Genomic DNA, 19,176 nt, shown 5'->3' with positions numbered 1-19,176 from the left:
TTTTAAATAAGATGCATACAAGGTAATATAAAATGAATGAGCAGATTACCCTCAGCCACAACAAGACAAAAAGACGTTTATCCCCTAGTTTGCATTAAAGGCAAACATGAAAGTTTCTCAGAATATTTCATCTTAGGGCTCCCATAGTAGTCTTTCTCATCCTCTCCTGGAGTTCATGTCACTTTTCGATCTGCCCATCCTTACAACCAAACCATCTTCTCCATAAACAGAGCTCCCACTTGAAAAAAGCATGGAGGCTGAGCGGTAAGAGCATCTTGGACGTGAGATGACAGTTATCATGGAGAGATTAGAATTTAAATATATACAATCTTTCTCACATTCTCAAAGTTACTTCCCCTTCAAAATATAAATAATATTACTAGCACAAGGCTAAAAAGAGATGTGTGAACAATTTTTTAAAGAGTGTTTCCTGTTCTACTAACAACTAAAATAAATAGAATTGACTTGTTTTAATGCTTCAGATCAATGTGAGAATAAATTGCTGCATTTCCCAAATTATGTTGATAACTTAATGAAATGTTTGGTGAAAACAGTGGTCAAATATGTTTAGTAAACATTGAATGTTCTAACCCCTTTGGAGCATTTTTAGACACTCAGAAGTATTACAATAAAGAAAACTGCTTGACCTTTTTCTAAAAAAACCTTTCCAAAACTATTTGACCAAAGACTGAATTGGGGGGGTAATATTTCTCAATGTCCTCTGAATTCTTTTTGAAAGAAACACACTTTAGAATATATTGCATAATTGGAGAAAGATGTTTTACTGGACAAATACAGTTTACATTATCCATACTGAAACTGAGGGGAGAATTACCTCTCTTCATTTTTACTACCTTATGAATTATCCTGTTTTCTTTTTAGATTTCTATGATAATTAAAAATAAAAGTATCAAACTCATAACCTAACAATTTTTGTTTCTGAGGAATAATATTCCAAGGGCAGCATTTTAATACATACTCTTCAGTATGCTATGCTATCAGAGATAATATTTAGTCTATACAGATCAGCTTACTTACGTCTGGGGCTCCTTTTCATTTTGTTGTTTTTGCTGGGGCTGAAGAACGTTATTTACCAGTTCAGTGATCCCACTAAAGGGAAACCACCTGTTTAAATAAGCAAATAATGTGACTGAATAACCAAATGAACAACAATGTAGGTCAAATGTTTTCTTATCCATAATAATAAAAATACACAGGCACAAAAGCTACAGCCAATGGAAATGTGAGCTCCAATTATCACCAGGCAGTCAGAATGTAGGGAAATTAAGTTTGAACACTTAACCAGTCTACAAGCAGGCAGCAAAAAACTACATCCAGTCAATATGTGGATGAAGTAAGAAGCTGCAGGCAGCTCTCTTACAAGCCAGAGAGTCAGAAAGCAGAAGACACAGTAGCCGCAGCCTATCCAGTATTAGTGTAAGCTAATACCATCCCAGGTGCAGAAAGCAGAATATGGCAAAGGTACAGAAATCAAGCCTACTGCACTCTTAATACGTTTACTTACTGTGTCGGTTGTGGTTTGTGTTCTTCTTTGACCCTAAAAAGATAAGTTTGCACAACTGAGTGCACTGTACTAAGAAAAATTTTCTATCTACAATTTGTGGTCGTATAAAAATAAAAAATGAGGTTTGTTACATAGAAAAGGTTAGCGCTTTGCTACTTGGAATCATACATTTAAATTAAGCTGACACAAAAAAAGAGAAGTTGAATCACTTGTTCTGAATAAAGGACTGATATTAAAACTCTACTACTCTTTTAATGATTCCATGATTTAGTCCTCAAGTTCTCTGCACATTTTTATTAATACTGATATTGAAGCTTTTAAAATACTTATTTTAAAGTACCATATTAAACACAGTTACATTTGTTTTACTGAAGATAAATCAATTTCCTCTCTATTTTTTAAAATTCTTCCTTAATATAAATTGAAGGCATAAATATTTTAAATAAAATGTATAGTTTTATAAGTGTATTTTAAAAGGCTTACAAATGAATTTATTTATTGCTTAAAGGAGCAGATAAAAGAATTGGGGGTTATGTACCTAATCTACCTAAAAATAACTACTAAAATAACTATGTATATTAAATTTTAAACATTTATAAGCTAAAGTAAATTATTCATATAAGATAACAGATGAAAAATGCATTTAAACTGTAATCAACTCAGTGCTTCACTGAAATAGCACTGGATATTTACAAGGCAGAGAAAGATCATACCCAAGGGTACTGGATTCCTCTGAAATTTGGCTTCCCACACTTTACCTAGGACTGACTCAATGATCAGTTCATTAGCTTTTACTTTCCCAAAGAAAGGCTAAGAATTAGTAACTAAAACTGATCACCAAAATCTAGGACTTTCATAAGGAAATTATATTAAAACTGTGCATTAAATTCTTTTTAGATCAAACTGATTTTCTTTTCCAGTGTGTTCCTATTTATAATGCTATAAGCAATAAAGGAAAAGGTACACCCTTATACATTTTTGTGTCCCAATAGATAAATATAATTGGTAATTATGTATCTCTATATTACACCAAAAAGGAATATCCTGTGTTCTCTGCATAAACTTCAAAAAAGTGTGATAATTTTATTCTAGAGCTAAAGCCACATCACTTAGTATTTAAATATAGTCATATAATGGATTAATAATACTGTATTTAGCACCAAATATCCTACCGACAAACAAACTCAAAAAACTTAGAGTGACATTGGATTGTATCCTGAAAACGTATTGTATTTCCAAGAGAATAAGATAAAAATCTCTTAACATTTCAAAACAAAATAGGTCCCAAACAGATAATGACAAAGAAAGATTACCACCATATCAGCTCCTCCAAATGGAGCACAATGCAAGATAACCCTTCACCAAATGATATGTATGTTAAAAACAATAACTATTTAAATAAATAAATACTGAAATAAATATTTAAATGAGGAAACAATATTGTTATAGAATTCTTGGATGATCTCTGCAAGGCATCGTGTTGCTTTTTTACTTAGTGACAAAAGTTTTCATCATAAACAAATTGATATTAAACCACCATTCAGTTCCTAATTTCAAAATCGTTACTTGAAAAATTAACAGACACAAAAATGTTAATTACCAATTCAAGAAGTATTTCTAGGCATTGTAAGATATCTATATGTAAAATATACAAATACTTGCATAAGCTTCCCAAATAAAATATGTATCATAGTAAGGCAGTTAAAATATTTATCCTGTCAGGTGGCCAACAGACACGTGAAAAGATGTTCATCCTAACTTACTCTCAGGGAAATGCAAATCAAACTACAATGACTTGTCACCTCACACCTGTCAGAATGGCTAAAACCAGCAACACAAGAAACAGGTGCTGGTGAGGATGTGGAGAAAAAGGAAGTCTCATACACTGTTGGTGGGAATGTAAACTGGTGCAGCCACTCTGGAAAACAGTATGGAGGTGCCTCAAAAAATTAAAAAAGAGAACTACCCTATGATCCAGTGGACACACTACTGGGTATTTACCCAAAGAATACAAAACACTAAATTCAAAGAGACACATGCACCCCAATGTTTATAGCAGCATTATCTACAATAGCCAAAATATGGAAGCAGCCCATTCAATAGATGAATGAATAAAGAATACGTGGTATATATACAATGGAATTTTATTCAGCCATAAAAAAATGAACTCTTGCCATTTGCAATGACATGAATGGAGCTAGAGAGTATAATGCTAAGCAAAATAAGGCAATCAGAGAAAGACAAAAACCACATGATTTCACTCATATGTGGAATTTAAGAAACAAAACAAATGAGCAAAAGCGAAAGAAAGACAAACCAAGAAAGAAGCTCTTAACTATAGACAACAAACTGATGGTTGCCAGGGGGACCTTGATGGGGGAGTAGGTTAAGTAGGTGATGGGGATTAAGGAGTGCACTTGCTGTGATGAGCACCGGGTGATGTATGGAATTGCTGAATCACTGTATTTTACACCTAAACTAATAAAACACTATGTTAAAAAAAATTTATCCTGTCTTTAAATACAATCGAGTATAAAATTATTCTCCTTTTTTCCCCAATATTTTCAATAAAATCAAAGCTCAAAATGTCTGGACATAATTAAAATTCATGATGAGATAATTTAAGAACTGGTAATATGAAAAAGTAATGATATCATATAATTCTTTTACAATACACTAACATTATTAACAATGAACAGCTATATTAAACCTGCATTCCAAAGTGTATGAGGGGTTTCCAGTTTCCAGTCTAATACATAAAAAGCTTAGAAATCATCACTTCCATCCTTACAACAAGCAAAATAGCTGAACAAAACCGAAAATCAACAACTCTCCTTAGAGCCATCAAAGAGTTTCGGTTACTGGACAAACTATTGCCCTGAAAATGAAAGAAACAGACAAATAGGTACAGAATATCACATTTTACCAAGAGTACTAGCCAAGAGGCAGAAGCCCACACCTGAAGCTACTATCTGTAGAAATACTTTTAACTATAACTGACCAATTGCTAGAGACTCAACGTGGACTGGGTTGAGACTTTAAAATTCCAAGGGGTCCCAGTCTTAGTTGTGTGACCACATTTCCATAAATTTTATCTCCAGGAGCCCTACCAGTTGCTCACTGTGAAAAATCAAAGAAAAATCTCCTCCTACATCCAGCAAGAGATGGGGAAAGTAACCACTATGAAATATTCCCAGAGCTCCCTACTCTCCTCAACAATCCTAAACTCAAGGAAAAATATTTTAATAAAACTTAAATAATGGGGGTTCTACCAAAACCAAACAAGCCTGAAGAAGATAATTACCTCTTCTAGCCTTTGAGGTGGGAGAAAACAAACAAACAAACAAATAAACTACACCCCCTCTAGCCTTCAACATGGGGAAAGAGAAATACCCAACTCAGGCTCACCAAAAGACAGACTACTGAATGCTTCTCATATAACAACACATTACCACCAAATCAATAGAGTTCCTGAATAATGATGAGATTACAACTAAAAGAACTACAAACTTTAGACACTACTTAATTGAGAGTCTCTAGGGAAACACAAGGGAAAGGAAGGAAGGAAAATATAAATAAAGACAACAGAGAAGATTCTGGGAGGATGACGGAGTAAAAAACAATAGAAATCTGTCTCCCCACGTAGACAACAATGGCAAAATCTGTTTGACTATTTTGGAAATTTGGAGTCTAATGAAGGCTTTCAACTTTGGGAGAAGACTTGAACTATACGTTGCAGTTAATTTTGGTCAACTTGGGCTCTTATCATAGTATCAGCTACCCATTCCCCACCTGCCAGACCCATTGCACATTGCTGTGCACCTGCTCCCGGAACAACCTGCACACAGCTTGCAGGGGTCAGAATTAGTAAAAAGGACTCTGTCCTCCAAATATCAGCGATCTGTGCTCAGATCATGGACTATTGCTTCTCTGCTCAGAGGTGCAGACAAAAAAGTGGGTGGCTATTGTTGCAAGTCCTCGCACTGTTGAAGCCCTTTCTCTTCTGGCTAAGGTGATTTCCAGGATATTTAAATGGCCAGTACATCCCCCACCCCTCTGTTTTTCAATTATTATCCCTTTCGGAGCCAGACATTAAAGACTGAAACATTCAAAAGCAACTGCATGTATGGGAGAAAGTAAAGTCACTGTAAATGCCCAGAGGAAGGCCCAGGCTTAGCAAATAACTGAAAAGACCTTAAATTTATACTACAGGATAATCCTCAGCACAAAGACAGCCTACAATTAAATACATATATATATATACACAAAGTAAACAAAAACAATAACAGAAAACAAGAAAACCAATAACGGGAAAAAATCTGATTTCCAGAGTTACCACATTAGATTCAAATGTCCAATTTTCAATTAAAAAAAAAAATCCTAAGGCATACAGAAAATAGGAAAGTATTACCCATTCAGAGGAAAAAAGGATGAATAGAAACTGTTTGGAAAAGGCCTGACAGGAGATCCACGAAACAAAGACTTTAAAACAACCATCTTAAAGAATCTCAAAGAATTAAAGGAAGATGTGGGAAAAGTCAAGAAGATGTGTGAGCAAAATGGGAATATCAATAAAGAGATAGAAAACCTAAAACAAATGGAAAAGGATTTCTGGAGATGAAAGTACAATAACTGACATAAAAAATTCACTAGAGGGATGCAAACTACAGACCAATACCCAAATACTACCCAAAGCAATGTACAGGTTCAATGCAATCCCTATCAAAATCCCAATGCTCTTGGCAGAAATACAAAAACCCATCCTAAATTCATATGGAATCAGAAGGCACCCTAAATAGCCAAGATAATCTTGGAAAAAAAAAAAAAAAAAAGAACAAAGCTGGATGACTTACATATACTGATTTCAAAACTTACTACACAGCTATAGATAATCAGTGTGGTACTGGCATAAAGGCAGACACAGACCAATGAAATAGTACAGAGAGCCCAGAAATAAACCCTCATAAAAAAGCCAAATGGTTTTTGACAAGGGTGCCAAGACTATGCCACAGGGAAAGGACAGTCTTTTCAACAAACAGGACTGGGAAAACTGGATATCACATGCAAAGAATGAAGTTGGTCCCCTTACCTAACTTATACAAGAATTAAATCAAAATCAAAGACCTAAATGTAAGATCTAAAACTGTAAAATTCTTAGATGATAACATAAGAGCAAAAGCTGTACCACACTGGATTTGTCAGTGATTTATTGGATATGACACCAAAGGCACAGGCAACAAAAGAAAAAACAGACAAACTGAATTTCACAAAAATTTTTAAATTTGTGCATCAACAGAGTAAAAATGCAACCCACACAATGGAAGAAAATGTTTAAAAATTATATCTAATCATAAGTAACTAATATGCAGAATATACAGAGAACTACTAAAACTTAACACACAAAAAAAAGGAACCCAGTTCAAAAATAGACACAAAAGACTTGAACAGACATTTCCCCCAAGAAGATTTACAAACGGCCAATAAGCACATGAAAAGGCGCTTGATCTCACTGATCATTAGAAAAATGCAAATCTAAACTACTGTGAGATATCACCTCACGACCATTAGGATATCTACGATCAAAAAAACAAGATAACAGGTGTTGGTAAGGATATGGAGAAACTGGAACCCTTGTGCATTGTTGGTGGGAATGCAAAGTAGTACAGTCGCTGTGGAAAACAGTATGGTGTTTCCTTAAAAAATTAAAAATTATTATATGATCCAGCAATTCCACTTCTGGGTATATACTAGAAAGAACTGATAGCAGGGTCTCAAAGAGATATTTGTACACCCATGTTCATATTAGCATTTTTCACAATAGCTACAATGTGGACACACACCCCAAAGGTCTATCAATGCATAAATGGATAAGCCATATGTATATATACATACACATACACACACACACACACAAAGGAATGTTATATAAACTTAAAAACTTAGGAAATTCTGACACATATTATAACATGGATGAACCCTGAAGACATTATGCTACATGAAATAAACAAATCACAAAAAGACAAATATTGTATTATTCTACTTACATGAGGTACTTAGAATATTTGGAATCATAGAGACGGAAAGTAGAATGTTGGTTGCCAGATGCTGATGAGAAAGGGGAAAATGGGGAGTTCTTGCTTAATGGGTCTACAGCTGCAGTTTTACAACATGAAAAAATAGTCTTGAAATGGATACTTGTGATGGTAGTATATTATAAATGTATTTAATATCACTGAACTGTGCACTTAATAGTGGTTAAGACGGTACATTTTATTTCTGTGTATTTTACCAAAATTGGAAATATTGGTTAAAAATATAAGGACAATAAAAGAAATTTTAGCTTCTGATACTAGAGCTACCCCAAACAATAAACAGAGCCTAACTCCTAGCCAAGAAAATATAAAACCTAACACTAAAGGGCTGTCTACTTACATTTCTTTTACACAATAAACCTTGTCTAGCTTTCAACAAAGAATACAAAGCATTTTTAAAGGCAAGAAAAAACACAGGCTGAAGAGACAAAGCAGAATCAAAACCAGACTCAGATATGGCAAAGATTTTAGACTTATCCAATTGGGAAGAATAACTATAATATGTTAAGGGCTTTAATGGAAAAAGTGCACAACATACAAAAACAGATGGGTTGTGTGAGCAGAGAGATGGAAAGTTTAAGAAAGAACAAAAAGAAAATGCTAAAAATCAGTAACACTCTAACAGAAATGAAGACCTTTGCCTTCAACGGACTCATCAATACACGTCACTCAGTTGGGAACAATCTCAGTGAGCTTGAAGATATGTCAATAAAAACATTCAAAATTGAAAGGCAAAGAGGGAAAAGAGGAAAAGATGAAACACAATGTCTAAGAACTGTGGGACAATTACCAAAAGGTATAACATACATGTAATGGGAACACCAGTAGAAGAAACAAAGAAACACAAGAAATATTTGAAGTGATAATAACGAAGAACTTTCCAAAATTAATGACAGAGGCCAAAACCACAGATCCAGTAAGCACAAGGAATACCAAGCAGGATTAATATGTTAAAAATGTACACCTAGGGACGCCTGGGTGGCACAGTCAGTTAAGCATCTAACTCTTGGTTTCAGCTCAGGTTGTGATCTCAGGGTCATGAGATGGAGGTCAGCGTAGGGCTCCGAGTCTGCTTCCCCTCTTCCTCTCCTTCTGCCCTTCACCCCCCTCTCTCTCTCCCTCTCTCTCTCTCTCTCTCTCTCGTAAATAAATAAATCTTTTTAAAAATGTACACTTATGCAAATACTATTCAAACTGAAAAAAAAGTATATTTTGAAAGAAGTCAGAAGGAAAACAAATACCTTACCTACAGAGAAACAAATATAAGAATTATTTCAGACTTCTTTTCAGGAACCATGCAAGCAAGAAGAAAGTGGGGTGAAATAGTCAATGTTGAAAGAAAAAAAGCACCAACCTAAAATTCTGTATCTAGTGAAATTATTCTTCAAAAGTAAGGGCAAAATAAATACTTTCTCAGACAAGCAAAAATTAAGGGAATTTGTCATCAATATACCTGCCTTGCAAGGAACGTTAAGAGGGAGAAGGTTGAAAATACACATCTACAAAAAAAATATGAAGAGGATTAGAGAAGGAATGAATGAGGGTAAAATAAAATCATCTTTTATTTTTCTTTTTTTTTTTCTTTTTTTTTAAAGATTTTATTTATTTATTCGACAGAGATAGAGACAGCCAGCGAGAGAGGGAACACAAGCAGGGGGAGTGGGAGAGGAAGAAGCAGGCTCATAGCGGAGGAGCCTGATGTGGGGCTCGATCCCATAACGCTGGGATCACGCCCTGAGCCGAAGGCAGGCGCCCAACCGCTGTGCCACCCAGGCGCCCCAATCTTTTATTTTTCTTAATTGATCTAACAGATAATTTTGTTTACAGTAATAATGGTAACACTGTGTTTGGTAATTATAGCATATGGATAAGTGAAATGAATCACAGCAATTTTTAAGGTACAGGAGGAAAGAATGGGAATACTCTGTTATAAAGTACTTGTACTACCCCTGAGGCGGTATAGTGTTAACTGAGAATAGATTAGTTGTAAAAGTACACTGAAAACTCTTCAGCAACCACTAAAAAATATGCTTAGAGAGGAGAAACTATGGAATCAAATCATATAAAAAGTTGACCTTAAATAAGAGAAGGAAGAGAAATAGTGGAAGACAAAGAAGAAGAAGAAGAAGAAGAAGAAGAAGAAGAAGAAGAAGAAGGAGAAGGAGAAGGAGAAGGAGAAGGAGAAGGAGAAGGAGAAGGAGAAGGAGAAGGAGAAGGAGAAGGAGAAGGAGAAGGAGGGGAAGGGGAAGGGGAAGGGGAAGGGGAAGGAGAAGGAGAAGAAGAAGAAGAAGAAGAAGAAGAAGAAGAAGAAGAAGAAGAAGAAAAAGGAGAGGAGGGAGAGGGAGAGGTGAGAAGGAGGGGGGAGAAAAAAGGAGGAAGAAGAAGAAGAAATAAAAAAACACAGGCAATGAATGCAATGGAATAGAATACAGTAACTATTAATCCAATTATACCAATAATCACTTAAATGTGAGCAATCTACATACACCAGTTAAAAGGTAGACACTGTCAAAGTAGACTAAAAAAAAGCCAACAATGTGTTGTCCACAAAAAACCCACTTTATATGTAAAGATACTGACAGATTAAAAGTAAAGGAGCGGAGAAAGATACACCATGCTAATGCTAATAAAAAGAAAGCTGAAGTATCTACATTAATTTCAGTCAGAGTCAACTTCAGAACAAGGAAATTATCAGGGACAAAGAGGGGCATTCCATAATGACAAAGGGGTGAATTCTCCAAGAACACATAATAATCTTTAATGTGTATGTGCGTACGTAACAACAGAGTGACAAAATATGAGAGACAAAAATTGGAAGACCTGCCACAAGAAACAGACAAATCCACTCTTAGAGTTAAATGCTTCACACTTCGATCAGTAATTGACAGACCGCGCAGGCAGAAAGTCAGTAAGGACATAGCTGAACGAGCAGCAGCATCAATAAAGTGCACCCAACTGACATTCTCTAATCCATCATCCAATAACACCAGAACACACGTTACTCTCAAGTTCAAAGGCACACTTACCATGACAGACCACATTCTGGGCCCCAATATGCTCTTTAACACACTTAAACGAATACAAATCATACAAAGTATCCTCTGAGTTCACAGCGAAATTAAACTAGAAACCAGTAACAAAACTGTAGTGGAAAATCCAAAAATACCTGGAGATTGAACAACATACTTCTAAATAATACCTGTATCAAAAACAAAGTCTCAAGAAAATACTGAAGTATTTTGAACTAAATGAAAATGAAAAACAATCTATCAAAATTTATGAGATGCTGCTGACTCAGTACTTAGACAAAACTTTCAACTCTGGATGCAAAGGAAAGATCTAAAATCCATAAACTAAGATTCCATCTTAGGAAACTAGAAAAAGGAGAGTGAGTTAAATCTAAAGTAAAATAAAGAAAAGAAATAATAAAAATAAGAGCATAAATCAATGAAACTTAAAATAGAAAATCAACAGCCAAAATCAACAAAACCAAAAGCTGCTTTTTTGTAAGGACCAATATAATGAAAAACCTGGCTAAAGTTAGGCCAGTCAAGAAAAAGAGAGAAGACACAAATTACTAATACCAGAAATGAAAGATGGTCCATCACTACTGATCCCACGACATTAAAAAAGATAATAAATATTATGAAATTCTATGATCAGAAATTTAATAACTTTGATGAAAAGAACCATTTCCTTGAAAGATACTCTCCATGATAGCTCACACAAGGAGAAATAGATAATTTGATTAGGTCTAACATCTATTAAAGTAATCAAATCAATAGTTAACAACCTTGCAAAACAGAAATCACCAAGGTCCAGATGGTTCCATTTGTGAACCCTACCAAACATTTAAATGGGAAATTATACCAATCCTCTATAATCTCTTTCAGAAAAGGAGGCTAAGAGAACACGTTCCAACTCAGTCTCTTAGAACAGCAACACCGTAATACAAAAAAAAAAGACATTAAAAGAAATGAAAATTACAGGCCAATATCTTTCATGAACACAAGTGCAAATATATTCAACAACATATTAGCAAGTTGAATCCAACAATGCATTAAACAATTATAACCCATGACCGGGTTGGACTTATCCCAGATATGCCTGCTCAAAAGTCAGTTAGTCTAATCCATCACATCAAGTTAAGGAAGAAAAAATCATATATCATATTTGACAAAATCCAACCACCATTCATAATAAAAATTCTCAACACACTATGAATTGAGAATATTTCCTCAATTTGATGAACATAAAAAGCTACAATTAACACCATACTTAATGATGAAAACCTAAAAGTTTTCCCCTTAAGATCAAGAAGGAATCAACTACATAGAGATCAAACACAGGAATTTTGGAGATGTTGGAACTGTTTTGTATTGCTGTATACATGACAATATGTATTTGTAAAAACCCCCAGAACTATACCTCACAAAGAGTAAACCTTAATATATACAAAAATTTTTTTAAGATTTTATTTATTTACTTAAAAGACAGAGAAAGCAAAGAAGGAGAGGGAGAGGCAGACCCCACTGAGCAGGGAGCCTGCTGAGCCGGAAGCCCGATGCAGGGCTCGATCCCAGGACCTGGTATCACGACCTGAGCCGAAGGCAGAGACGCCTAACCGACTGAGCCACCCAGGAACCCCAATGTATACAAATTTTTAAATAATCAACCACAAGGGCAGAGGAATCCTAGGACGAAATGCAGAATGTGATAAATGAATCCAACTCTGTTTGGAAAATGGATAATAAATCTCACTGATTCAGAAAAAGTTGCTGCTCTAAGTAACGATGGAAAAGGATTTTTTTTTTTTTAAGATTTTATTTATTTATTCGACAGAGATAGAGACAGCCAGCGAGAGAGGGAACACAAGCAGGGGGAGTGGGAGAGGAAGAAGCAGGCTCATAGCGGAGGAGCCTGATGTGGGGCTCGATCCCAGAATGCCGGGATCACGCCCTGGGCCGAAGGCAGACGCTTAACCGCTGTGCCACCCAGGCTCCCCAGGAAAAGGATATTTTAAGTAGACACTTCCAATGCTAAAGACAAAAAAGAACTATATTTAAACACCATACTCTATTTGGTAAATTTGTTTGCACGCTGCACAGGTTAGCAACTCTGAAACTATCATGCATGTAGACAGGAGTTGAACAATAACTAAATAAATTGTAGATAATGAGAGTCAGGTTTTTCACTCTTAGAAAAAGAAGTTACAAATAAACAGAGAGGAGACTAAAATGAATGAACCCTGTCTACAGCGCTGGATTTAGAGTCAAAGATATTAGTCTGAAGTTATGCATACTTACATATTAGAGAGGATAGATAATGATGAGAGAGAGAGAAAGCCTATAGAATATAATTAATAAATTAGAGCTACTGTGCTCAAACAATTAGATTAATCAAAAGTGGAGCTATAAATACATGCATTTAGTTTCTTTCTCTCCCCAAAACTCCCCCAATGACAGGGTTTCCTTGTTTGTTAGAATGGGTTAAGATTCGAGGCTAGTAAAATGTATCGAATCGCAAGAAGACAGACAAGTGGTCTTGAAAAGCTGAATCCCAATGCAGTGAAGACAGCAAAGAGGCCAATTAACAATCCCAGAAGGCTCAAGAATTGGCAGAACCAGGTATCTCTAGAAATAGAGAGTAAACGTGAAGACTAAAAACAAGTTGAAAGTGTCTTTACAATAGGACCCAGATTCCCTGACTCACGCCATACCTCTCCCCAGCCTCAGCAGAAGCTTCACAAGCATCTTCTCTGGAGAAGGTAAAACAGAATGATTCAACGAGGCGAGACCAGGCAGAGTGACAACAGGGGCAATACACTGAACATATCAAATGAAATCTTATATAATGAATGTTAAGACTCTAGCTTTTTTCCCAACATGGTCCCCAGCGCACTAGCAGCCACGCATATGCTCTCTAGCATGAAGTCTGGAAGATTCTGCTCTGGGAAATCTAACTCACTCAAGAGAAAAGAACTGTGCTCCCCAACAATCCAGCCCAGCTATATCACAGACTATGTTATTGTTAGGGAACCAATTTGAAAGAAAGAGGAGGATGAGGATATTATGAAAAGATTAAAATTAAACTAAGCCACCAAATATTTATAGGAACCAATATCTAAAGGGAACCAACACCAAAAGAAAGAGGAGGCTGGGGATATTATGAAAAGATTAAAATTAACCTAAGCCACCAAACATTTATAAAACAGAACTACAAAAATGGAAAGAAAGGGCAAAGAAAACAGATGACATAGTGAAAGATTTCTACTCTTTATTGTAAACGTAAGATGAAATAATAAGACAGACCAGAGGCCAAACACTTTCTCAGGGCATCTACTTCTGCCATTGGTGCTTTAAAGCTATTCCTCCCAGCTGCCCCATCTATTCAGAAACCCCCCCAATCTATACTCCAGTCACTCTGGTTCTCTTTTAGTTCCTAAAAAGGGCCATGAACCTTTCTGCCACAAGATCTATGTAATATGTAATATGTAATGTAATATGTAAATATCTGGACATATACAGGGGGGAATATGAACATTTTCATTAGCAACCACTAATTTCCTATTTAATGCCATTGATTTTAACTTGTATACATCTATAAATGGACTACATTTTTTGGCATTTCATTCACAGCAAACAGATCAGTGTTTTAGAAACTATGGCTCCTAAAATCTAGCTGTCACTACATTTGCGTATGAGAAACAGCCACTCACAAACACTTAGAATACTTAGGAATAAGAGAACATTCATGAAACTGTTAAGTCAATAAGGTGGTTGTCAATGAATGCTGAAGTACTTTCTGTATTAGAGTTAGTCCACAAATGTTACATAATCAATCTGGATTATATATGTGGCAACTTTTCAATGCCAAATTACATTTCCCCTGACACCAAAGATGTTCCTTCAATACCAGATGGTATTTGCTCAGAGAATGCAAGCTTAATTTTTTTCTAAGTTTATAGTTAGATAGATGATTGATAGACAGAAAAATAGATAGACAGATATCCACAATGGAAGGTAAATTCAAGACAAAATGATTTTTAATTCTTCTTTTATATTAACATAAGAAATTAAATACTTGAGTGTATCATTTAAAAATTGTAATCTTTTCTTCATATATCTTTTCCCAAATTTCTTTCACTAGTTACTCAAGCTTATCGTTATCAGTTTGGGGTAAAGATCTATTTCCTAACCATTTTCTGAGGGAAAATCAATTAACAAACTTTTAAAGTAACTCAACTGAAATTCCAAAGCATTAATTTTGTATAAACATCTGCTGAAAGGAAAATGGGCTCAAGAGAATTTAGACAGACCTAGATCCTATTTGTTAGCTGTTACCTGGTATTTATGAGATCATGAGCAACTTATTTGAGACTCTGTTTGTAATTAGTAAAATTGTGATAATGCTGGATAAAGAATATTTAAAAGATTAAATAGTGTACATAGTACTTATAAAATAAGTGAAAGTACCCTTTTCAAAATTGAACTTCCTTTCAAAACTAAATTCAAAATATTTAATTATCCAACTTTAAAATATTTATATTTCATTTCTGTGAATATATCCTCCTAAGGAGGGGACAATAATAGGTGGATAGGAGAAAGGTTTGGAAAAGAAACTTTTCGTTGCCAAATTTTTGTAACTTTTGTATTATATTTCAAAATAAGTGAATAAAATTTAAATAAAATAGTAAACTACTATAATCAAAAATATCAATCAAATTCCATACATAAAGTCCTAATAATTTCATGTAAGTGAGACCCCTGAAAACAGGGATTATGTCTTACTCATCTATGGGGCCCAAGAATTTTGAACAATGCTGGGCACCTAGTTCAAAAACATCAGGAAAAATGGGTGCAGAGTTGAGACCTCTATCTACAGTTTGGTCATATTTACGTGGTTGCAAAAATACAACTGAAAATGTCTCTCTAGCTACCTAAATTCATAATAGAATACAACTACTTAATGAACTGTGCTATCAGGGAAGCCAAAAATAACTGATCTATTTATAGAGAGAGAGAAAGGCAATCCAAAAACTTCGGTGATTTGCCAAGGCATCAAACACTTAAAAAAAAACTATCATTAATTTCTAGAGATTTATAGAGAAAAATACATCCTCAAAAATCTAAAAAGTACTCACAAAAAATAGGGTCATTACTTCTTACAATTGAGAAACCAAGTAAATTGTGAAGAATGAAAAACTATTTTTCCATACTTGATTATAAGAATTAATAATTCAGAGTAAACACAACAACCAGTCCACATTGGAAGGGCATCTATATCTGATTAAGTGAATACACACAATGAGACAAATATGCACATTCTGAAATCTGTCAGCATCATCACTGTAAATCACGTAGCATTGGGTCCAGAAGAGGTGTTAAGACATTATCTGGGAGACTAGCTCTAAGTTTTTTTTATTTCAAATGCATAAGATTTAAGAAAAGATAAGCATGAAATACCTCAAAATATTATTTTTTTTTATTAGAATGGCAAGATTGTGGGTGATTTTATGCTTCCTGCCTCTATTTTTTCAAATTTTCCCTCACGTAATGACACGTTCTCATAATCAAATAGATAAGATATTTTTAAGATATCGTCTGATTTTAAAAAGAAGAAACATTCTGCGTCCCCTATGCTTATAGGCAGTTTAAAGATCAAATGATCTTACACGTTTAGATGTAAAATCCATTTCCAAAGTTCCCAAGACAGAGATTTATAGTCTGCACCACCTGTTCAGTGAGGGGACTTGCTCAACAAGTTCTTTCTGCCCTCATCCCAATGATGGAGTTGCTCAAAGACCAGAAATAAAGCATATGTATAAATTCTCTGATGATTTGAAATGTCTTGGCAGTTCTCTGTGGGGCTCGTTAGAGGAGAAACGGGGTTATGATTCTGTACAGATCTTGTGTGAGAAACTGTATTTACTCTCCTTTCTTCTCTTCTCCGCCATCCAATGGAGCACTGTCCACAGGCAGTTGGCCAAACAGCCAGGGGAACTGCTCTAGCTGCTCACGCATTTGCACGTCTACAATACTTTATATCCTTTTATAATAAAATTACTCAAAACATAAAGAAAGGAAGTAGCAGTAATAAATCATGCTGGCGGAGCCCAGGTTATTTATTCTGAACAGGATGGACAACATATGAGAGCACTTAAAATAATGAGGTTTTTCAGGGGAAAAAAATGAAAAAGAATAAAGAAAAACACTAAGTCTCTCATGCCGCCCATTAGACACTCACAGAAAATGAAGATGATGAGGGATTTGGTGTGACATATTGAAGGCTAATAAAGAAACAACATGATCTCCCAATTTAGTTTTGTCAGTTTTATATGGAAGTGTATGGGCTTTGGAGTCAAGCAGACGGGGGATTTGAATACTGTCTCCAATGTTCACTACTTGGCAAGTTACTTAACAATTTTATAATCCATTTGTAAAAATGGACACTAAAATAGCTACCTCATAAAGTGACAGTTCAGATTAAATAAAGTAATGGGAAAATGCATGGCACATGTTTTATTATTCTCTAAACTCCTCTATATGTTTGCAATCTTACACAAACACGTCATACAATGAGTGGCACATAATGGGCTCTCATAAATGTTGACTCACTTCCTTGTTACAGACATGAGTAACCAGAGTTACTTAAACCAGAGTTTTAAGTTAAAAAAAAAAAAAAAAAAAAAAGGAGGGGACTAGAGGTCACCAAGAAGTTCAGACTTCTACCTCTAGGCAGATTTATCACATTAAATAAACATCATCTGATGACTTTCAGCACACGGGTGTAAGAGGAACTTTTCTCAATGCCTAAGAGAAAGGATCATAAATAGGAAAATAATGATCAGTTAAATCCAAAATAGACAAAGTTGGTGCTAAATGCAAAAAGGAACCCACTTTTAAGGGTCCCTGCAGTTTAAATGTCTAAAATGTACAAAGCCATAGTGATTCAAAGGAGCAAACAAAACCTTTAGAATAGTATCACAAATCAGCAGGGGGAAAATGCCTGTTTTGGTTGATGATATCACAAAAATTATCACTGTAAGGGAAAAAATAAAATTACAGTTGAACCTGAAACAACACAGGGTAGCAAGCCCTACACGGTCAAAAATCTGTGTAACTTTTAACGCCCCAAAAACTTAACCAATAGCCCACTGTTGACCGGAAGCCTTAGCAATAACATAAACAGTCAATTAACATACATTTTGTATATTAGCAAATACTGTATTCTTACAGTAAAGTAAAACTAGAGAAATGAAAATGTTATTTGGAAAATACATTTACAGTACTGTACTGTATTTATGGGGGAAAATCCGCGTATAAATGGACCCATACAGTTCAAACCTGCGTTATGCAGGCATCAACTACACGTGGGTATATTCTGGTGATCTGTCTTACTATAGAGATCAGTTTTTAAAACTTGAGAGGGGAGCACCTGGTGGCTCACTCGGTTAAGTTCGGCCTTCAGCTCAGGTCGTGATCTCAGAGTCCTGGAATCGAGAGCCCTGTGAGGGGCTCCCAGCTCAGCAGATGAGCCTGCTTCTTCTCTCCCACTACCTTTCCCCACCATTCATGCTCTCGCTCTCTCTCTCTCTCTCTCTTGCGCGCGCGCACGCGCGCTCTCTCGCTTACTCTCTCTCTCAAATAAATAAATAAAATCTTTATAAATCAATCAATCAATCAATCTAACTTGAGAGGAAAAAAGTTACCATAATCACCATGATTTAAGAATGCAAACTCAAGTCACACAGGCTACATTTATACCCTGATTTTACCACTACCCGTGATACCATGGACAATGCCCTCCTCTCTCTTGAGCCAGATTCGTCATTTGTAAAAATGGGGCTTAAAACAATATTTACTTTTCAAAGTTGACTTCTGAATAAAATAAAGACAGAAAAGTCCTGGTTCACATCTTAAGTGCTCAACAACTGGTAGTAGTGGTGGTACTTGTTTTTAAGAAAAAAAAAAGGAAGAGGAGAGGGAAAAGGACAGTTTTAATATGCCTTTGAGACCATTCTTGTGTTTCAGCTGTCTCTCCCTAACTCTGAACAAAACAAAACAAAACAATCACTATCTCAATGAATCCCATTTCTATAAGATTTCAATAGGGGAGCCCCTGGGTGGCACATTCGGTTAAGCAACCAACTCTTGATTTTGGCTCAAGTCAGGATCTCAGGGTCATGAGATTGAGCCCCATGTTGGGATCCATGCTCAGCTCAGAGTCTGCTGAAGTTCCTTTCTCCCTCTCCCTCTACCCCTCCCCGTGCTCACTCTCTCTCACTCTCTCTCTCTAAGATTAATAAATAAATCTTTTTAAAAAAAAAAGATTTCAATAGGAAGATAAGTAAGGACTTCAATATGTACATTTCTTTCAGTGCAATCCTCTTAGTCAAGTCACTTCCAATGCAGCGTAAGACCAGAAGAGCTGCAACAGAGCTTCGAATGCCCACATGCTGCTGAATTACACTTTGGAATCCCAGTTTTCACAGTGGCTTCACCAGAGGAAGTGTTAAATCAGGCATCTCCGGGTAATGTTTTTCTGGGGCTCATGCAA

At 35.5% G+C, this 19,176-nt stretch overlaps 1 protein-coding gene across 1 annotated transcript in view; it reads right to left on the bottom strand.

Moving 5' to 3' along the window:
- RIMS2 (regulating synaptic membrane exocytosis 2) overlaps positions 1-19,176 on the bottom strand; it is a 626,259-nt gene that overhangs the window by 479,699 nt on the left and 127,384 nt on the right. Inside the window, exons 7-8 of the mRNA XM_057307663.1 lie at positions 1,526-1,558; positions 1,039-1,125 (exon numbers count right to left, since the gene is read on the bottom strand). Of these exons, the coding sequence (XP_057163646.1) occupies positions 1,039-1,125; positions 1,526-1,558 (120 nt within the window). The remainder of the gene's footprint in view (positions 1-1,038; positions 1,126-1,525; positions 1,559-19,176) is intronic.

This window comes from Ursus arctos, unplaced genomic scaffold (assembly GCF_023065955.2).
Source record: "Ursus arctos isolate Adak ecotype North America unplaced genomic scaffold, UrsArc2.0 scaffold_6, whole genome shotgun sequence".
In the NCBI taxonomy this organism is placed as follows: Eukaryota; Metazoa; Chordata; class Mammalia; order Carnivora; family Ursidae; genus Ursus; species Ursus arctos.
This window is presented reverse-complemented; position numbering and strand designations above follow the sequence as displayed.